The 22,083-nt window shown below is 42.3% G+C and overlaps 3 protein-coding genes across 6 annotated transcripts; all 3 read left to right on the top strand.

Moving 5' to 3' along the window:
- Positions 1 to 1,674: 1,674 nt before the first annotated feature.
- On the top strand, positions 1,675 to 11,884 carry slc4a1b (solute carrier family 4 member 1b (Diego blood group)). The gene is made up of 18 exons (XM_076760738.1): positions 1,675 to 1,743; positions 3,120 to 3,166; positions 4,090 to 4,270; positions 4,710 to 4,845; positions 5,680 to 5,752; positions 5,949 to 5,991; positions 6,144 to 6,328; positions 7,233 to 7,443; positions 7,564 to 7,767; positions 7,856 to 8,004; positions 8,087 to 8,281; positions 8,454 to 8,702; positions 8,814 to 8,903; positions 9,242 to 9,408; positions 9,498 to 9,739; positions 9,855 to 10,024; positions 10,387 to 10,560; positions 11,041 to 11,884. Exons 3-18 carry the CDS (start codon positions 4,114 to 4,116, stop codon positions 11,119 to 11,121), a joined length of 2,526 nt encoding a protein of 841 aa, XP_076616853.1. The 5' UTR covers positions 1,675 to 1,743; positions 3,120 to 3,166; positions 4,090 to 4,113; the 3' UTR covers positions 11,122 to 11,884.
- A 460-nt stretch (positions 11,885 to 12,344) lies between these two features.
- On the top strand, positions 12,345 to 17,634 carry LOC143339189 (nucleolar transcription factor 1-A-like). 4 transcript variants are annotated; one of them, XM_076760286.1, is made up of 17 exons: positions 12,349 to 12,506; positions 12,610 to 12,677; positions 12,833 to 13,008; positions 13,222 to 13,299; positions 13,723 to 13,878; positions 13,981 to 14,048; positions 14,152 to 14,230; positions 14,443 to 14,480; positions 14,945 to 15,086; positions 15,226 to 15,267; positions 15,350 to 15,409; positions 15,523 to 15,572; positions 15,680 to 15,869; positions 15,963 to 16,010; positions 16,109 to 16,165; positions 16,449 to 16,517; positions 16,605 to 17,634. In XM_076760286.1, the coding sequence occupies exons 2-17, from the start codon at positions 12,644 to 12,646 to the stop codon at positions 16,644 to 16,646; spliced, it is 1,329 nt and encodes a 442-aa protein (XP_076616401.1). In that variant the 5' UTR covers positions 12,349 to 12,506; positions 12,610 to 12,643; the 3' UTR covers positions 16,647 to 17,634. The 4 variants fall into 4 exon arrangements, with proteins under 4 accessions (XP_076616400.1, XP_076616401.1, XP_076616399.1 ...); XM_076760284.1 differs by having other exon boundaries at positions 14,440 to 14,480; XM_076760285.1 differs by having other exon boundaries at positions 12,345 to 12,677; positions 16,605 to 17,561.
- Positions 17,635 to 17,663: 29 nt separating this feature from the next.
- Positions 17,664 to 21,623, top strand: atxn7l3b (ataxin 7 like 3b). The gene is made up of 9 exons (XM_076760283.1): positions 17,664 to 17,924; positions 18,433 to 18,479; positions 18,594 to 18,717; positions 18,830 to 18,962; positions 19,210 to 19,381; positions 19,723 to 19,823; positions 19,921 to 19,943; positions 20,057 to 20,102; positions 20,631 to 21,623. Exons 3-9 carry the CDS (start codon positions 18,667 to 18,669, stop codon positions 20,708 to 20,710), a joined length of 606 nt encoding a protein of 201 aa, XP_076616398.1. The 5' UTR covers positions 17,664 to 17,924; positions 18,433 to 18,479; positions 18,594 to 18,666; the 3' UTR covers positions 20,711 to 21,623.
- The last annotated feature ends 460 nt before the right edge of the window (positions 21,624 to 22,083 follow it).

The following is a 22,083-nucleotide window of genomic DNA, read 5'->3' as shown; positions in this document are numbered from 1 at the left end:
GCACCAAAAATACTGAGTTTCATTATTATTATATGTCAGGTTACTGATTATAACCATATATATACCATATAATCAATAGATAAAATCCTGCTCATGGAACTAATGATGCATCACAGCTGATAGGCTGCTGCTGGTATCCTCTATTTACAGTTTATACAGTTTCCATACATGTATACTAAATACTTAAGTTGCTGAATGCTGCATTTGTTGAATAACACAGCGTATATGGGTGAGTAAATACATCTCATTTCCTGTTATGACTCAACTGCACTGGAGTAAATTAAATTTTATGTTGTCAAATATTACAAACGAGGTCAACAAATTGAGACTGGTGAAATATGCAGGTGCATATGTTGCAGCAGCTGTGAAGTACACATGGATAACAGAGTGTTAAAGCAGTCCAACACATTTAAACACCGTCATGTCTGACTCTGACTCTTTTCAGTGTTTCTGGAGAGGGATAACTGCTCTGTGTTACAGGTAACTGTCATCACTGCTGACTTATCAACAGTGAAGGACTTGGTTGTACAATGGCCTCTGACCAGTCGCTCAGGACTGTGAGTGGAAGCACAAACACACACACACACACACACACACACACACACACACACACTGCCCAGACAGAGATCCTTTTAGATTTTAGTACCTTATTGTGCAGTGTACTTCAAACTAAAATAAAAATAATAATAAAGAGAGTCGAATTTATTTCTCTTTTCTTCTAAAATAGCCATTTTTTTTACAAAAGCCTTGTTCCCCATAGTTCAGTTTTCTTCCTCTGTACCTACATTTAAGTAGTATCAAGCACCTTATTAGTACCTCATTCAAACAACACGACTGCTTTGTAAATCACAGGCTGTATTTGGAAGTGTTGCCATATTATTTTATTTTAGTCTTTTATTTGCTCAGTCTATTCATTTCACGTGCTCAGGCTGTATCCCTGGAATGATCAGTCTTGGTTGCACATACTGTATGTGCATATTGTTCTGTTACTGATAAAAGAAAGTCATCCAACTTAATGAGAGTACAGTATTACATTGCTTCAATAAAACTTTAATGAATGAAACATGCAAATTAAGGTTTCAATGTGATTAAATGTGGTACCATGCGTTGTTGTTTTTTTTATCAAACAGAGCAAAAATGAACAGGACTGCTCCATTTACGTCCCTTTCAGTGGGTGAGTCACCTTAACTCAGCTTTTTTCAATGCCAAACTCTGATGTATGGTCGACTAATTGTCATGTCTCAGGCCTCAGTTTCAGGCGATGGACAGATATGAGATCATCACCACCTTAAAGGGAGAGGAGGAAGATGAAAAGAAAGCCGACTTCATCCAAAGTGTCACTCTCTGGCCTGGCGGTGTTGAAGGTGAGCTGGCAGGCCCGGCAGTGTAATCCAAGCCTTTGTTGTCCTCCAAACACAGACATTAAATGTGATAAGATGCTGGTTGGATAATGACACAGTGCGACTGGTTTTCTGCTCATACCGAGCCACTGTATTTACTATCAATATTATGGGCAAGACCAGAACACCTCACTCTGCTGGATGTGTGTTTCAGAGAGAATTAGAGCGTGCATGTCCACTTGTGTGTGTGTGCATGCATATATTAGTCCCACCCATTATCAACATACACACACATACACACGGAGGCAGCTTTAAAGAGGTGGTGTTTATAAAGTCACGCTTTTTTGCCATTCTGGGGTCAGTCGCTTGTCACTGCTGTCGGCTTGGCGAGTGCCTGCAGGAGGTAAGTGTCACCTTTTCTGCCACAGCTATCAATGGTAGCTGTGCAAAAATAAACTTGTAGCAACTTTGTAGCATGGGAACAGAGCACTGCACACATTTTTGTCTTATGGTCAATGCTGCAGTTGGGTGATTTTCAAAGTGCCTCAGTTTTATTGAAGTTATGTCAGAGCTACAAAGCTCTGCAAACTTTTTACAACAAAGTAAGTCCCAGAATGCAATGGAGATTTCAGATTTCATGCTTTAATAATGTGTAAAACTAAGGGGGAATTTAATATTCATTACAAAATGCATAAAGGAGACTCTCAGCACCTCAAGTCAGGGGTTGACCAGTCAGAAGAACTGATCAAAGCTTGCAGCCATCTTCAAGAGAGCAGGTCCAGTTTGATTGATGATGAGCGTGTGTGTCAGTTTGATGCTGCAGCTGCAACTAAAAGAAGGGCTGACACACACAAATCACATAATGTGAAAGAACAAAAATGCTTGAACTTGCAAAGGAGATTTTGTTGGGCAGTCATATTTTCTTAAGGATTGAAAGCTAATAGTTAATAAGTAGCATCTTCCTATATGCATAACGACATTGAAAAAAAAAAGATTTTTTTGCATTTTTGCATTTTGAAAGATCTGGAAATGTGCATTTTGCTGAAAGTGTTCATCTGTGTTAGGTGCAGAAACGTATTTGGATGCAAAACCAAACTGATAAATTGGTATTGATAATCTTGATAATTCCAAGCAGACACTTAGCACTTAATAGAAATTCGTAAAGATACATCTGCAGACATGCACCACGCTGCACGAACACCTACTCACATGATATAATTGTACATACAAGAACGTGCAAATTTGCACCAGCTGATTTGCACACACACACACACACACACACACGCACGCACGCACACACACGGACGGATGGACTGTAGACAGTGTCTAGTCTGTCTAATCTGAATCTTCCACCCCTTTGCTCAGCTGTGTTTTGGAAATAAATAATTCTGTTGTCACAGACAACTTCAGTGCCCCGGTCCAATCTGAGATAAAATGGACACTCTGGTGATATCTTACATAAGACCGAAGTCATCCGCTATCAACCTGAATCTGTATTTCCTGTACAATTTATGTCTTTATTATTCATTCCGCTCATTCTTTACCGCTTTCTAGCAAAACTTTGAACAAGCAAAGTCAAGATGAACCTCATTATTTTTTAACAAATGCACCCAAACACACACACACTTTATTCAAACTATAAAATGTGTATGAAAGTGAATTCAGCGATGAAATGGGGAACAAATTCTTAGCTCATGTTATTCACTGTGCTAATGGAAACAATGTGTTGGTGGTGAAAAACAGAGTGGTCTTTAATTGGGTCCATTGTGTCTGTTCCAGCTGGCTGGAACATCAACACCAACGCCAACCCCAGTGCAGAGTGTCAGGTAAAGGACACACACACACACACACTCACACACACACACACACTCACACGCTCTGTATCTCCACTCCAGGCACACGACATATATTGACAGTCCAAACATGTCCAGGACGAGCCCTTGGTCATGTCCACACCGGAAACGAGCAGTGGCCCAGAGCCTGGAGCCTGCTGGTTGTTGAAGCAGAACAGCCACCATGTTTACCTTATAGACACAAAGTTTCACCTGGACAACACCTTTGCACATTATTCTAATCCATGTCCACAATGCTGCTGCCAAGAAAATGACAGAGATGACAGCCCTTTCCAGTATTGAATCTATTCTTTACAATGAATTCCATTTTTAATATTGTCTTTTTATTTTATTCATTTTCTTCTACTGCCTCGCTGCCTCAATGTTTTAGCAAATTTCACATGTTTTCCTATGTTTTGCTTTGTTGTTTTTACTAAAAAAGCACTTTCTAACTGTGTTTAGACACATGTTTTTAAGTGTAACTATCGATACATCAGAATATTAGCAGACGTGGTGATAATATTCACCAAGACTGCTGCTGAAAACAACACTGACATACTCATACGTACATTAAAAAAAGCTGATCATGACCTCTAAAGTTCAGTTGAAGCTAATAAGAGGCTCCAACAGACTGTGTCAGTCAGATCAAGGGACTATCTATCAAAATTACAGTCATTTAGTATCAAATTCTGGTCCTCCCATCCTTCACTCAGAGCGACACACACTGACAGGTAGGAAGTAACCAGTGAAACCACAGCTGTTCACCACATGCTCGCTTGTGGGAGGTGCGAGCTTGATTCGTCCACCTGCCTCGTCCAGATTTTCACTCTCCGTCTGGCAGACACAAGCATGTTCATGTCCCACGTTCATGTCCGTATCAGCCGGTGTTTACCACTGTGTCTTCTGTGTGCCATCAGAGGTACGTGGAGCTGAGGGAGCTAATGAAGGACCAGAAGCAGCAGACCTACTGGCAGGAGACGGGCCGATGGGGGGGCTACGAGGAGAGCTTCGACCCCCAGTCTGGGGTGTGGGGGTCCTCGCACATCTCCTACCTCACCTTCAAGAGCCTCATCCAGCTGCGCCGCACCATGAACACAGGTCAGCGAGGAAAATCAATGAAAACATGAGCATGTATCATTTTCAGCAGTGGAGAGTAATCAAGTATGTTTACTCAAGTAATGTACTTAAGTATATTTTTGATGTGCTTTAATTGAGTAATTCCATTTTATGCTATATTATACTCCACTGCTTTATGAGGGACATATTGTATGTTTTACTCCACATGTACCTGACACCTTTAGTTACTTTGTAAATTTAGAATATTATTATAAAGTATGAGCAACACTATGTTATGAGGCATTATCATTGATGATAGTATAGTCAAACTTAGCCAAACCTGTACCAGCTGCGACAGCTACGTGGTGTTTACACATTGATGCATCCCTCTATTAGCTCTCTAGCTCTCATTTTGTCTGAAACTCCTCTCAATCCACACCCACACTCCTCTTCGTGATCGCCTCCGACTCCTTTCCAACAGGTGTGATGATATTCGACTGTGAAGAGCGGACCCTGGCCACCATCGCCGAGAAGATGGTCAACGAGATGGTGAACAAGAAGGAGATCAGAGCTGGAGACCGGGAAGGAGTGCTCAAATCTCTGCTTCAAAACCGCAGGTATGCCCCAAGACATCATCCAGTGGTGACTCAAACATAAATGACCTACATTTAGGCTTTTAGCTGCAAGTGAGACGGGAACGTTTCAGTTTCTTGCTCAGAGAAAGCTGAACACGTAGCTGTTGTGAAGACCAAACCTGTCATTATGAAGCACCGTCTCTGACCGCCAAACCATTCTACCTGCCTGTTTAAGTCTTTATTGCACGTGACCAGTGTGTACTGCAGTTACTTCAGGTCACTCCAAAAGGCTATATACAGTGTACTACACAGTACTGTGTTTTCAATCTTTTGTTCAATAAGATGAGAAATCTAAATGCAATCTTCGAGTTGCCCAACTTTCAAGATTTTTTTAGCATAGAAACCGGAGGCAGTGGACCCAGCTAGCCTGCCTCTGTCCAAGGATAACAAAATCTGGAAGCTGGCCCAGCCAAGAAATGGTTCCACGTAAAACTGTGAATTGTTATTTTTACACTTCAGTTTTTGTTCCGATTAAACAAACAGGATATAATGTGGAGTTAGAAAGCTTTAGAGCTGCTGGTGGTCAGATTTTGTTGCCTTTGGAGGGAGCCAGGCCAGCTGTTTCCCCTTACTGAGACATGTTGCTGGCATCAAATTCACAATAAGCATATATTTACAAAAATCAATGGTGAGCTAAAGTGTGAAATATAGTCCATGTTATTTCAAACTGGCCTCATCTTATTCAAAACGAAAATTCACCCGCTCCTCATCTGATATCTAATCATCTATTATGTTGAATGATAGCTGTGAATAGTCTGCTTGTCTGTCATCGCAGCCACAAACAGCCAATGACACAATACTGTTTTTTCCCCCCAGCCAATCAGACGACCCAGAGAGACAAGCCCTGTCTGATGGGATGGACCTGCAGAAGTTCTCAGTGAAGGAAAGAGTGAGTGTCAGTGATAGCAGTGATAATAAAGGTCAAAATGACACTTTGTTTGTTTTTCTTTTGTTCCTCATTTCTCCTTTTTGGATTAATCGATGTTTCAAATTTCTGCACATATTGTTTATTTGCGTGTTTATTGGATCTTAGTCAGTTTTAAGGGCTGTGACACACTTGATCTGCTCATTCTGTGTCCCTTTAGATGGATGAATCTGACCGTGTAGAGGCCTCCATGGTGCTAGTAGGTAAGCCATTGTTTGCATTGTTTTCATTAGGATCTGAAGTACAGTGTGTGTGTGTGTGTGTGTGTGTGTGTGTGTGTGTTTTGGTTTGTTTCCGCCCATTGTCTATGCATGAGTTTATCTATGAATCTAATATTTCTGTCACTTTGATCCAGGAGCCTTGGACTTTCTGGAGAGACCCACAGTCGCGTTTGTGCGTCTGAAGGAATCGGTGGCGCTCGACTCTGCCTTGGAGGCCCCGGTGCCGGTACGCTTCGTCTTTGTTCTGGTGGGCCCCAGCAAGACTGACGTGGACTATCACGAGACTGGCCGTGCTATGGCAGCACTGATGGCTGATAAAGTGAGTTAATTTACACTTTATAAAGACCTAAAGTGTGCGAGCAGGGACACATTAACAGAACTTATAATCAGTTGAAGATGACTTTTAAAGATGTTGATGGGCAGCCGAGTGACAATATTACATTAACTGCGCATTATTGTTTTACATCTCCATGTTCAAGTCTTAAGCCAAGTCGTTCATTCAAGTGCTCACAGAGTCCAAACTGAGTCTCGAATCCTCTTTAGTGGAGTCCAGCAGCTAGTTAAAATAACCCATGTTAAAGCAGCAAACACATTAGGGCTTCTAAACAGACTTACAACTGAAGAACATGACAAATCTGTGAACAGCTCAGCATTTCAGTTAATCTCTATAAACAGATATCTGCACATGAATGCAGACAAAATAAAAAAAAAAAGCTAATAAAAACCTAAATCATTGTCATATGACAGCTCATGGGTTCCAAAATTGCCAATGTGTTCAGCCTCTTTTGCTCTCCACACAGACTCTTTACCTGCATGCAACCAAACTTGTTGAAACATGATTGGTTAATACTACACAGACTACACACAGAAAGCAGAACCACAGATACCAAAATCTTGTCCCTTTGCCGACTGATTCTGCCTTCATATGCATATATGTGATTTTAGAGATTAACTACTCCCTATCAATGTCAGCTACAGTGTTATGTTCAGGTTTAGATGCAGGCCATTTTGTAACCAAAATGATCATAGTTACCAGTATATGAAGTCACACCTGAGTCTAGTTTCAGGCCTCAAGTACTAAAAGGCCATGATAAACATACAGTCATCTCATAATTTACATGCAGAATTTATTGATAGTATGAAATAGGTATGTACGCCTTGTCCAATGCTCCTTGATGCTGCCATGTACTGTCTGAAAATCCCCTCCACCATCTCCATCCCAGGTGTTCAATCAGGCAGCGTTTCAGGCAAAGACCGCCCGTGAGCTGACAGACGCTGTCTCCGACTTCATGGACTGCAGCATCGTCATCCCGCCCACTGAGATCCAGAACGAAGCGATGCTCTCTTCGATCATCAGCTTTCAGAAGAAACTGCTGCAGGACAGGTTCCAGGCCTCCAGTCCCACGCCACGCCTGGACTCCAAGCCTCGCAGGGGTGAGCGCTACCAAAACTACAGCACCAGTCGTAGAGCATGAACAAACCAATTATTTGCTGCAATGGTTTTCGATTATTAATTCATACAATTCACATTGGATAAAAATTGTTTTCCCCAAGTTTCCATCTCTACTGGGTCTGCACCTGAAGACCCCCTGTCCCGCACTGGTCGACCATTTGGTGGCATGATTCGAGACATAAAGAGGCGCTACCAGTACTACAAGAGCGACATCACAGATGCTCTTAACGCACAGGTCCTTGCTGCTGTCATCTTCATCTACTTTGCCGCCCTTTCTCCAGCCATCACCTTCGGAGGACTGCTGGGTATGTGTGCATATTTGTTTGACATGATATTGGTGTTGCAAGGGATAGATTATATAATAATATTTTACTATCATTGTTGCCGCTACAGCTGATAAAGTGGACAACATGATGGGCGTCCCAGAGCTCCTCATCTCCACCAGCATTCAGGGGATCATCTTCTGCTTCGTCGCAGCTCAGCCCGTCCTGGTGATTGGGTTCTCAGGTCCTCTGTTAGTGTTTGAGGAGGCTTTCTTTGCTGTAAGTTATATCCATATCTTGGGGAACTGTAGTTTCTTGTGATCCCACTGTGCTCAACTCATCTCCTGTTTGCTTCGTTCAGTTCTGCAAGTCTCAGGACATTGAGTACATTGTGGGCAGAGTGTGGGTTGGAGTGTGGCTGGTCATCATTGTGGTGGTCGTCGTGGCCTTTGAGGGCAGCTTCCTGGTGCGTTTCATCTCCCGCTTCACCCAGGAAATCTTCTCCATCCTCATCTCCCTCATCTTCATCTATGAAACCTTTGCCAAGCTAGGGAGGGTAAAACCTTCTTCATTCATTTCACACATTTCATCTCTCCAAATGAAATAGACTCCATTTACACTTGGTATTAAAGTGAGATAATACCAGGTGTAAATGGGGTATTAATGACTATGATTAAAGTCATGTTCCTCACGGCGAGATTATAATCTTTCTTCATCTTTCTCTTTAGATATTCAAGGCCCATCCACTGATTCTGAATTACGATCACCTGAATTCAACTCTAGAAAATCCCTGGCACCCGAGGGTGGAAGAGACGATCCTGTATGACAATGCTACCGGCAACACGACTGTCATCATCAACACTATCAAATCACCTTACCCCAACACAGCCCTGCTCTCCATGTGCCTCATGTTGGGCTGCTTTTTTATTGCTTTCTTCCTGCGGCAGTTCAAGAACGGCACTTTTCTTCCTGGAAAGGTGAATTGGCGGCAATGGTGGAGTCCTAGACTGTTTCAGTCATAGAAGGTCATTTATGTTATTAATTAAATTTTAGACAAGTTTGTTTAAATTGTGATCTATGCTTACCAGATCAGGCGTTTGATTGGTGACTTTGGCGTGCCTATTTCCATTTTCCTCATGATTGTCGTGGACTACACTATTCAGGACACCTACACTCAGGTTGGTCTGTGAGTCCAAGCTTCCAAGTCCAGTTTATGTGCTGAAAACATGCAGAAATCAGCTAAAGGTCAAAGGATAGGCTTTCTCCCCTGCAGCTCAATATAGAAACACAAAGAAAGAATTTTAGACTTAACTTTAGGAGATATTCACTTGATTTGATTTCACGTATGTTTCTGAAAAATGTGAGCAAAGCAAGGAATGTGGATTTTTGTTTATTGAAAGTGCTCTATGGTGGGTAATGGCCAGTTTGAGCAGTCCATACCCTATTGTTTGAAGACTTAAAACACTCACTAAAGTGGCCAGATTTTATTAAAAACTTGTGTCTTTACCTTTTACAGAAACTAGTTGTTCCCAAAGGTCTCATGGTTTCCAACCCGGCCAAGAGGGGCTGGCTTATCAACCCCTTCGGAGAGCACAGGCCTTTCCCTGTGTGGCTGATGTTTGCATGCTGCGTCCCAGCCTTGCTCGTCTTCATTCTGATCTTTCTGGAGTCTCAGATCACAACGTGAGTCAACAAATCATCTGAATTATCAACCTCAGAAAGCATGTCCTGGCTTTGACCAAATTTGATTCATATGTTGCACCTGTTAACAGTCTGATTGTGAGCAAACCTGAGAGGAAGATGGTCAAAGGCTCCGGGTTCCACTTTGACCTGCTGGTTTTAGTCGGCATGGGAGGGGTCGGTGCAATATTCGGTGTGCCATGGCTCAGCGCTGCCACGGTGCGATCTGTCACTCACGCCAACGCCCTCACCGTCATGAGCAAAGGACCAAAACCAGTGATTGAGAAGGTGATGGAGCAGAGGATCAGTGGCATTCTGGTGGCGTTGCTTGTTGGTAGGTGGTGTCTAATCCTTCAGTCTTAATCTATCTTTTCTATGACTACATGTCTAGAAATCTGCAGGTTTGTCATTAAAGCACACCCTTTATCCAAACACCTATTTGTCACAAGGTCTGTCAATTCTGATGGAGCCGATCCTGAAGATGATTCCAATGTCGGCCTTGTTTGGGATCTTTCTCTACATGGGCGTCACCTCACTCAACGGCATCCAGCTGTGGGATCGGATGCTACTTCTGCTCATCCCTAAGAAATACCACCCTGATGAACCGTACGCCACCAGAGTAAGAGTCCCATGATTACACGATAACTAACATGCTTCAGAAAAGGGATCATGAGATGCTATGATGTTAAATTCAATTCAATTCAATTCAGTAAATGATGTCTTGCTCCATCCCAGCCAATTACAAAGGCAAAATGCTGCTTTCACATGAATGCATGATGATGAATGCATCAAACCAGGACTCATGCTTGTATTTTCAGAGTGTAGTATTAGTACTTTTTCTTAAGTAAAGGATCTGAATGCTTCCTCCACCACTGTTTCACTCATATCATGACACATATGTTGAAGCCTCTAAATCACATCACAAGCCAGAAAGTGTTCGGTCATGTCTATGTGACTAATATTTCTACCTGTTGCCTGCAGGTGAGCACAGGACGAATGCACTTGTTCACGGCCATCCAGATAGTGTGCCTTGCAGTCTTGTGGATTATCAAGTCCAGTCCGGTGTCCCTTGCACTTCCCTTCATACTCATCCTCACCATCCCTCTACGCATGTTCATGACCGGCCGTCTCTTCACTGAACTGGAAATGAAATGTGTAAGTGGTTCTCTCATATTATTTCCATAAAGTAACTGCAGATGTAAGCAGCACTTTTAGGAATATATGGAAAGCTGAGCCTGTGAACTTTAGCTAAGTCTATAATAAACCTTCCAGACTGGATGCAGTCCACGAGACCGTTTGATTGGAGCCTGAATGCAATGCACACACAGCAGTTGATATCATGTCAATGCATCATGGCAACTCCTTCAGGCATTTGGCCAGAGATTTCAGGAGATGAGAAGTAAACAAAAGGAACATCTTTGCCATTTAATGTGCAACCAGCTGATGTGCTTAATGTGAAATCATCAAGCTGCAAAGAAACAACCTGCAAAGACTCAATTCTGAGTGACAGGCCCAAACCTGGAAAACCAGCTGCGAGTAACATCATCGTGTGTGTGTGTGTGTGTGTGTGTGTGTGTGTGTGTGTGTGTGTGTGTGTGTGTGTGTTAAACACTAACTTTTCTGTGTCTGTTTTAGTTGGATGCTGATGATGCCAAAGTGACATTCGAGGAGGAGCCGGGGCAAGATGTGTACTTTGAATCTCAGATGCCATTGTAGACGTCTTCTATGACAGCTGCCAGCAACATTTTATTTTAAGAAAAATATGTTTATTTTATATATGGCTCAAATGAATGTTTCATCTACCTAGGAGCACAAACATGTTCTGAGTGTTTTTTCAAAGGAAATGCAGACATAGGTTTATCTTTATGGTGAAAACTGTCTTGTTTAAAACATTCCTGAAGAGTTTTCAGCAATCACTCAGGTGAATTCTTTGCATCATGTTGTTTTGTTTCTGATAGCTTGTGCTTTATACACCACTGAAGCTGGGAGTATTCATAAAACACTGACATGTTTTTACAAAAAAGAAGGACAAAAAATGCAAAAGCTTTTTAAAGTATTCAGAATACAAGAAATCAAAAAAAAATAAAAATAAAAACTTCTTCAGTCAAAAATGGAGAGGCTGAATGGTGAGTGGAAAATATTGTAGTGCTGGAAGCCAAAGTTGTATGTTTTTCCAAGCAACCGCACATTGAATGTAACGCAACATGTGCCACTTAAGTTATTGTCGTATTCACTTTTTTGATGCAACTAAAATCCATACTCTGAATTAAATAATGCATGACTTACAAGGCAATGATGACAGACAAGTGTAGATGTTTCATCAAGAATGATCAACCAAGTAACACTGGAGAGCAAAGAACAACACAACAATGCAAGGAGAGAGAAAAAGTTGAATTTTTGTGTGTGTTGTTAAGATTTACACTGTGTGTTTTGTTGCTGTCTTCTTGCCTTTTCTCTATAAATAATAAAAACTACCTCCCAAAAGACCCATCAGCTTCATCGAGTGTGATGATTACTCCTCCCTTTGGTAGGTGTGTATTAATGAACAATATGCCAGGGACGCCCCACAAAAATCTTTACACAGCCTTTTCAACAAATGTAGGACTGCAGTACAGTAATGTCCAAACAATGAACAGGTGCATTAAAACTCTAAATGACTGCTAAAAAAAAAAAAAAAAAAAAAAGAGATTAACAAATCGAGGCAAGAATGAAGGTTTAAAGTGTACTGAATCTATATCATTCATATTTTCTGTAATTTATGAAGATACATATGATGTAGTGCCATGATTCAACGCCCTCCGGTTCAATAGGTGGCGCTTTGCCACCTCAATGCTGATCTGCGAAGCTTGGCAGCCACCAATAGACACACAGAAGAAGAAGAGTAAGCTCATTGGCTATTTTCTGGCTCTTTTGGATGACGTTCGTCTTTGAGAGTACCTGATTGGTAGCGAAGATCCGCCTCGCAAGCATGGAGGTAGTGTGCATGTCGGACCAAAAAATAACTGTGGTGTTTTTGTTCAGCTGACATAAGTAACGCAAACAATGGGAGTTTATCAATATATCGTGAAGTTAAATATCACTAGCTCCTTGTTAATCTCTTGGTAAGTAAACTACAGCTAAGCTCGATATGTTAGCTAACTAGCTAATGTTCAGTTTCTGGGAGTCGCATGGATTGAGCTGAACCTCTGCCCGGTTTGCATCCAGCTAACAGATCGAGGAGACACATTTGTTTGGGAAAATGAGTGGAGATGAAACTGGCACTGAAGAATCTGGTGGGTACTATTAAATAATTGGTTTTGCGTATTATTTGCCATCTGATGTTAAACCCTGATAATATCTAAGTTAAATCACACATAAAAGTAGCTGGATATCCTTTGATTGGCTCTAAAGATTGACTGTCTTTTGTGTCCCTTTGCTGTGACCACAGGTTGGACCAAGGCAAACCTCCAGAAGCTTCTTGCTGCAATGAAAACCAGCATCCCAGAACGAGACAGAATGAACGCATATACCAAAGGACTGAAAGCTGTGGACTGGAAGAAGGTGGCTTTTCCTCCTTTCTCTCCTGAAGCATGTCAAGCAAAGTGGACAGAGATGTTGCAGAAGGTGAGTTTCACCATACGTCCCACTCAGTAGCTCTTCTGGGGCTTTTTAATCATATCATGCAACACACTTCAACATATGATGGTGCCCAGTTGTCATTGAGCTGTCAGTTAAGAATTCCTAAATAAACATGTTACTGTATTTCTGTATTTGTGGATAGGGTAAACAGTCTTGCATGTTTTGCTTATTTAGCATAATGTCCTTGTTCTTGCTCAGATGCGCAAGACTCGCTCCCTCACAGAGCTCATCATTGAAGCTGAAGGTGCCATTTCCAATCCTGTCAGGACCAAGAAGGTAAGCACATCTCCATGTTGTCAATGTTGTTTAGCTCTTTACTAGCTTGCTGAGCTAATTGAGTGTAATCTGGCAGCATGTGAAACAATCTAGTCACAGATTTCGTCGCTCAGCTCTAACTCCGTTGTTGGGTCTCAAGTTGCCAATTGGCTGTAATAACCGACACGTGGAAGAGGAAGTCTTGGCCCAGTTATCTGTTATCCAGGTATCCGCTGGATACACGGGAAGCCCTGAAACTGTCATTAGACAATAGCTGATGGCGTCCAAGATTGGTTGCATAGCGTTATGAGGTGTGTTGCTTTGTTGATTATGCATGCAGTCCGTGGAGCACTCACCTGCACCACAGAGATAGAAATTTGGATGTATTGCATCCAGTAATACCGCATGTTTCACTCTCAGTTAAAAAGTAATTTTTCTCTGCAGGTCCACCCAGCACTCCCGAAGAGACCCAGCCCTCCAAATGCCATCTTTTATGAGGAGAACAGGGCCAAGTTTCATGAGAAGTACCCACAAATGAGGAGCCGAAAGCTGTTCGGGCTGTTGATCAAGAAGTACAAGGAGCTTCCAGATGAAGAGAAGGTACAGTTAGCGAGTGGCTGCTGCTGCAAAAACAGCCCTACTTCACGTCTGGTTTTGCCTGTGGCCTCAAATTTTAAATGACAAATTACCGACTTTTTCCAGGCTAAATATGTGAAGAAGCACCAACTTGCATCTGCAGAATACAACAGACGGATGCTGGAGTTCAGACAGTAAATGAATACATTTTATTTAATACCATACCACATGAACACGTGGACATTTGGACCAGGCTGCCCATGGTGATTCAGTGTCAAGCTATCTTTTGCTTTTTAGGAAAAAATATCATGGATCCCCCAAAAATGAGAGCAGGAAGAACCGAAAGAGGAAGAGCAACTCTGCAGGCACACAAGATGTAAGTGATGGTCACATCAGCCACTCCTAGTGTACTGTTTGTACAGTTAGCTTGGTTTATTCTTTTTTTCCTCAAAAATACCTATTGATATAATACTCATATGATTTAGTACAGTTCTTATGAGAGTAGTTCTTTGGAAGGGAACATAACACTGATGGCAAGTTTCTAAATCTTAATTATCTTCAAACTGATGTGTGACCTCTCTAAAGCAGGGTGAAGATGCAGATGGCTTGCCTCCCAAGCCTCCTACGTAAGCCACACACACACACACACACACACACACACACACACACACACACACACAGGTTGCAGGTTGTTTCTTTGCAGCTTGATGATTTCACGTTAAGCACATCAGCTGGTTGCACATTAAACAGCAAAGATGTTTGTTTAGTTTTCATGTCCTGAAACCTCTCACCAAATGCCTGAAGGAGTTGCCATGATGCATTGACATGATATCAACCGCTGCGTGTGCGTTGCATTCAGGCCCTGATCAAACGGTCTTGCGGACTGCATCCGGTCTGGAAGCCTTATTATAGACTTAGCTAAAGTTCATAGGCTTTAGCTTTGTCGTAGTTGTTAATCGCCTGTTATGTGTTAGCTTTGGGTAAATGAACTAAACCAACTTAAGATAACAAATATGCAAGTAGTAAACTCACTAATAGCTCACAGTGTGTGCGTGTGCGTGTGTGTCTGTGTCTGTGTCTGTGTCTTTAGCAATGGCTATAATCTGTTCTGCAAAGAACAACTGCCGTCCATGACAGGTGTCTCGAGAAATTCCTTTGTGAGTGTGTGGGCCCAGCGTTGGCGAGATTTGACTGACAGACAGAGGGGCGAGTACAACAAGCAATGCAGAGAAGTATGAACACACACTCACGCACACAAACTGATTCACATAGACAGCACTACAAAAAAATACTTTTTCCATCAACTGCTGCAGCACAAGACTGCAAGTAAGATCAACGTGTTGGGTTACATGCTGTGCTCATTTCTTCCAGTTGAAGAGTCAGTACTCGATCAAGCTGAATGAATATCTAACGGTGAGTCGTTTAAAAGACTACACGTGCAGCGCTGAGCCGATGCTGACAGGCTTAATGTGACGCTGGTGTTTGTGTTCATCAGACTTTGGGTGAGGAGGAGCAGCGGCGGATCTTTGATAAGCATGGCATCAAAAGACTGAAGGTGAGAGGAAACACATGTGGGGAATGTGTGCTGTAACTGTGCGCTCTTTGCATCAAAATACTCCATTGGATTGATCTCCTCTTTGAACAATGAGTTTTGCCCTTAACATGCAGGCCAGTCAAAAAGAAGGGACGTTTCAAGGCGAGCCGAAGACGCCATCACAGTGAGCATTACCACTGAACAATATCTGAGCCACGGCATTAAGTCACATGAAATCCTCGGTGGTCTATCTGAAGACAAACTTGTGACTGGATTTCTCTTCACTTGCAGATGTGGTAAAGACATTTTCTACAAAGATCAGATGAAACTTCTGAAGGAGAAATGTCCAAACTCAAGGAAGCGCTTGATAAAGGTCAACCAAATATGGAAAGACCTCTCCAAAAAGGAGAAGGGATGCTACAGAGAGAAAGCAAATAAAAACATTCTAAAATACTCGATGGAGCTGCAGAAGTGGTTTAAGGTATAAAGAATCCTCAGCTCCTAATGCTCTAAAAAAAAACTACAGTGTTTAACAGAAGGGGCCTTAAAATGTGTCACTTTTTGCATTTTTCAGACATTGACTCCAGCAGAGCAGGAAGCCTATCAGACACGTCACCCCAGTGTAAACACTTACAAAACATTCCCATTTGTTCCCTTTTTTTTTTTTTTTTTTTGCTAACCTTTATTCTAAGATGATTGTCTGTTGTTGTCTCTTTGCAGAGATGTCAACATCTGGATGCCAAACAAATGACAAATGAAAACTTGTACAGACCATCAGTAAGTTGAAGTGAACACACAATGCACTCTTCTTACAAAAACATTCATGATGTGACCAATGCAAATTATTCAAGGTTTACTCGTGACTCTTCAGATTCACCAGATTTATGCTAATTAATAGATAGTCAACGGTACAAAGTCAGTTCATAGTTTTGGGTTAACTTTGTAATTTATGTCCGGAAGGAATAAAATGATAATTCACAGAATGATAGAAATACTCCATATGCTGCGCTGAGGGTTGGAAAGTTCTCTTTTCAGTCCACATGTATTGTATAACACGCAGGATTCAGAAGATGAAGACATTGAGGACAACAGCAGTGATGAAGAGGAGGAGAATTTGGGCTGGGAAGAGGTTCGGTTGCTAAAATAAATGGGTTTTTCTTTTGTATTTTCGCAACTGTGCATCCATCTGTTATAAATGTCAACTGTTGGTCCACAGGAGGAGGAAGAAGGAGATGACATCACGTTTGAGATGTATTAGATGGACAGCAGAAGTGCCTCACACACGTATCAAGTTTCAGAGCTGGATTCTGGATTTGAGACGCTGGACAGATGCTGCAATGCCGGACTTTAATGTTTGGCTGGAACGTTGCTGCCACCAGAACTCTTCTGCATTGTGCCACAGCCAAGCCTGGATTACAAAGTGCCCTTTGACCCCAGCCCCCCAGGGACCACACAAGCCTCAGGTTACCTGTATGTGGAAATGGGTTTAGCATGGGGACATACACCACGACAGCATAATACACTGATGAGCTGAGGGCCTTAAAGCACCTGAACACCTGTATTTCTCTTTAATATTAGAGATTCCTGACTGTAATCATTACATTGTGTTTTATATAACAGTTTAACAGTCAAAATGGACTTAATCTGCTCTGGCCGCGTTGTGTGTTCATTGCTCAAATTTATGAAACAGGTTTTCAGGGACCTAAAGGTGGGTTCTGCTTTCTTACCTCATTTTGAGACCCTGCGTCCGATCCCTCTGCAGAAGTCCTGTTTGAAGCCCTTGGTTATTTCATCTTATGTTGTGTTTACATGTTGTGTATTCCGAAATTAGTTTGTTGAAATGAGCCCACAGCAAACCTGGCTCTATTTAATAATCTGCCTCAGGGTCACTGCTCATAACGGACAGTGGCACGACATAATGCATCAGAGGAAGTTTAGAAGTCACCCTTTGCGAATGAAGGACAACAAAGACACTGTTTTGTATCATGACTCCACTTTTTCTTTCTTCCACGTGACATCATGTATGTAGAAAGTCAGAGAAAACAGCGCGAGAAGAGGATTTTACTGATATTGTTGAATGTAAAAAATGTTTTACGGGATTATCATCTGTTTTTGTTTTAAGTGAGAGGGAAAATAAATGAATTGACCTGATCAAGCATTGATCTCATGGTTTTAAATCCTTGCACACTGGATTGTTTGTAAATCTTAGATAGAAGAAACCTTTCTAATAAACATGTAAAGATGTGATTCAACTTGGATTTTCTCGTGTAAAGTTAAAATAACAAAGCTCAAACCAGTCCCGGGTGGAAAAAAATACGCTGCTTTATAATGACAACAACAGAGCCAAACAAAAGGCCGTTTTAACCCTACATTTCACGGGGTAACACGCAGTCACATGCTGGCCTGGATGAGACACTGCTGGAGTTGACTGAAGCCCCGGCGCTGCTGCAAAGGAAGCGATCGGCGAGAAGTCGTGCATCGATCGATTGCTACTGTCTGATCTCTGTGATGTAAAAATGGATGCCTGCCGAAACAGGTAAATAAACACAATTAGCGATATGCTCAGTCGTGATTGCGGTTTTCCCTGTGGATAGGCTTTATGCTGGGGCGCACGGGTGGTTTTTGTCTCCTTCGGGGTTTGGACGAGGCGGTGAGAGGCGAACAGCCGCAGTGCAGCAGCAGTGTTGGGTTCGGGGACGAGCCTCGCTGTAGTCAAATCAAATTCTTCAACCATTCAATCAGCGACAAATGCGTTAACGTTGTTTGTATTTACTCAGCCTAGCCTGCTTCATTTGACATGTTTAGCTCCTGCTTTGGCCGCTGTTGACCTGGAGGTTTCGTGTGCCGCCTCTCATGTAACCTCTTGGCATGTTCGCTCCCTCCAGCCTATTCATAGCCACGCTCTTTGTTTTCTTCAGCAAGGTTTTGGCTAAGCTACCCTCATTAGACAGTAATGCTCGGACCGGCTGGGTGGTGCTTTGAAAACCGAGCTCACGTCATGTTTGGCACGGACGCAAAGCTCTTCTGTTTTGTGTTATTCGCAGGTTATAAGCGTGGGAAGCGTCTCCCCGGCGGTGATCAACGTGCAGTTGTAAGTAGCTGCATCACATGCAAGGCGTCAAGTGTTCGCCTCTGACTCCATTCATGGGTTAAACAGCATTTCAATGCCTCTGTGGTGCTAACTGTGTTTTCCCTCCTGCTGCAGCCCTGTTTTGGCCGATGCTTGCTGCGCTACAGCATGACCACAGCAGTGTCGGCTCATCTGGTAGTTCTGGCAAATGAAAATGGAGGAGGTTTCAATGTCCAGCCTGGACAACAGCAAGCTGGAGGTACAGTAGAGCACGGCCACAGTGTGATAACAGCACATGTGGCTTTGGAAATGCACATTACATCTGCAGACAGTGGCCTGACTTGTGTCTCTCTGTGGGCCTTCCCTGCCAGGGCCTAGCGCAGGACATCCTGTCTGACCTGGTGGAGGATGCATGCCTGGGTCTTTGCTTTGAGGTCCACCGGGCCGTCAAGCAGGGCTATTTTTTCCTGGATGACACGGACCAAGAGAGCATGAGGGACTTTGGTGAGCACAAAGTCTTTCTATCTCTCCAGTGAAATAAAGCTGCCCACACTTTATTGCCTCAGGGTTGTGAAAATTCCATTTTTTTTGTGCAAATTGATGACTCAAGATGACCAAAGGCATTTCAACAGTACATCCAGGCAATAAAATCTCTAAAGCAGCCATAGCTTTGTGTATTTTGAGCTATATGACTGTTCAGCGTAACTATATGATAAAGCAGATCCATCAATCAGCTGCTTTGCATTTCCAGAAATCGTGGACCAGCCGGGATTGGACGTGTTCGGCCAGGTGTACAACCAGTGGAAGAACAAGGAGTGTGTATGTCCCAACTGCAGCCGAAGCATTGCTGCATCACGCTTTGCCCCACACCTGGAGAAATGCCTGGGGATGGGCCGCAACAGCAGCCGCATAGCCAACCGCAGGTAATACCCGGAGAGATCTGTAAGCCAGTGTGAGCGTAAAGCATGTTTGCTTCGCTGAGCTGGAATCTGACTGTACTGTACTGATGCACAGCTCTGCCTTTGTCCCGTCAGCTCATTCATCCTCTTATTATGAGCGTGATAATCAATGCACATATCCAGTATTCACGTTGTGAGAAGTTATCCTCCCTTTTCATGTGTTTCACAGAACAAGTGATAGAAAACAAATCTTAGTGAGTAGTTTGAGGTCAGCAAGTATTTGTTTTATAATCCAGCTGTTATTTGCAGTGAGTAATGTTGAGTCATTGTGAGTGTGTCACGCCTTCTTCTTCCGTCTGTTGCAGAATAGTCACCGGTAACAACACCAACAACAAGTCTGAGAGTGACCAAGAGGATAACGACGACGTCAATGATAATGACTGGTCTTACGGGGCAGAAAAGAAAGGTGATGCACTGGAGCTGCTTTTTGTAGCGATGCTTGAATGTTGATCATATGTGAAATTACTGCAATCTGAAAGTATGTCTTCTTTTTTTTTTTACAGCAAAGAAAAGGAAATCTGATAAGGTACTTTTTATTTTCATTGTAAAAGCCATAATGACAAATACAACAATCCTGCAGAACACTGTTTTTCCATCCCCATCATTTATTGATTGTTTTTTTTTCTTTTCCCACCGCAGAATCCAAACTCACCCAGAAGATCCAAATCATTCAAGCATAAGAACAGTAAGTGGAAAGAAGTCCGTTGTACTTCTTCTTCATAGCATCTCCACATTTGTGTGATTCAAATACTCATCACTGCTCAGCTTTAAGGAAACCGGACCTGTTCAGACGTAGTGCAGCAGGAAATAGTTAAAATCCCAACACATCTGGAACATGTGTTAGCTCATGTAGTGCTGACAGCTTCATGCTTGTATTAGATTAATGCAGAGTTAAAACATGATGAGCTCAGAGGTTTTATTCCATTAAAGGAGATTATTTAATTAAATTGCTGTATTGCTGCTGATAAGACACTTTCATTTAAATGGGTTGCTGCTCAATTAGTTTCTCGTGGCTGAGAAGACCCCCTTCCGCACCAGAGTTCAGACACCGACCCCATTCATAAATTCATGTCTAGATGGGGGTTTGGTTCATTCCTGTCAGTATCGTTCTGAATATCTGCCTCCTCCATTTGGCCTGAGAGGGATGATGAGGTGAAGTAAATAAATCACTGTAATCGTCTGGTAACATCCAGCCTTCTGTTTGTCCCCGTAGACATGATGGGTCCCAGGCGTCGCATGGACAACCAGGAAAGCCCGCGCATGCTGATGAAAGACGAGGCATTCCCTCAATAACACACTCAGCCACAAACACACATTCTCTTACCATCGTGTGTGCACATACACACAAACGCAACACACGCGGGAAGACCAACAACACTTCACCCTTGGTTCTTTATGTTGTGAAATCAATGGACGTGGATGTTATAGGTGACATTTATGGCGTTTTGCTGCTTTGCAGAAGCAGTCCAGACCTCCCACTGTATACTTGACTGATTTTTTTTTTTTTTTTTCCACAAAATGATCGTACCAACACTCTTTTTTTTGTGTAGTTAATTTTGTTTCAGAATTTTTTCTGCTGGTGCCCAAAATAATGAATATCATGATATATACGATTTCACAGCACACAGGTAGATACTGGTGTAATTCATCAGTGGCCAAACAGAGGCAGGCAGTGTTAAGAGTGAAAGTGTGCACATACAGGATGGTCTTTCTTTAAAAATACAGACGTGAATAGCCATTAGGTGTACTTATATTTCCTCACCTTTTAAAATCTCATCCTTTGAAAGAAAAAATAATGTCAAAGACAATCATTGCTAATGGTTTGTCTTTTTTATTTTCACATTCACTGTCAGGCTCGTCGTTCTCCAGTTGAATAACAATAACAGTGTGTGTGTGAGAGAGAGGCGACTCACAGTTTGTCATTCACCTGTGGAAACTTGTTTTAAAAATGTTCAGTCGGTGAACCTCTAATTGTACAAGCAGGCATTTGCTGCAGAAAGCAGGTTTGTTTTGTTTCATTTTTGGTGGATAGATCAGCTTGTTTTCTAGCATTCAAAAATGTCTTTGTATCATGTGTTTACATTGTAAAGGGTTACATATATCCTTGGTGTGAAGTGATAGTGTAAATATTCCAATAGTTGAATTGCTGCTATCATGGCTCAGTTTGTTTCATCTGTCTAACATAATAAATGATTTGTTACCTGTCGATATGGCTCATGTTAACTTGGAACTGGCACTGGATAACCCTCAGTAACTACCAGTAAAGGCCAGATGACCAGCAGGGGAGGCTGTTCATCGAAGGAAGAGCTCTGGAGCTGTCTCAGTTTTGGTTATTTTAATACACCTATCGTATGAGACATTAAGTGTTGCTTTGTGAAAGGTTTTTTTTTCAGTCATGTACTACTGTAGATCTCAGAAAACTGAGTGATGGTAAACGCAACAAAGGTCACAGAGTTGGTGATTTTCATCGTTGTTCTACATTAACTTCTCAGAATTCAAAACTGCCACTTATGCTGCCTTCATGTGCTCATCCTAAACTCCGACACCTCAGCTCCGATACAGTTGCGTGTGTAGGTCATAGGACTGGTTGAGTGGGCTTGACATTTAAACCTTTATGTCAGGGGTCCTTCATGGTTAAGCATAAGGCATGCTGAAAAATAATGTGT

Source organism: Chaetodon auriga, chromosome 20 (assembly GCF_051107435.1).
Source record: "Chaetodon auriga isolate fChaAug3 chromosome 20, fChaAug3.hap1, whole genome shotgun sequence".
Classification (NCBI taxonomy): Eukaryota; Metazoa; Chordata; class Actinopteri; order Chaetodontiformes; family Chaetodontidae; genus Chaetodon; species Chaetodon auriga.
Note: the sequence above shows the minus strand (reverse complement) of the source record. Positions and strands in the feature narration are given on the sequence as shown.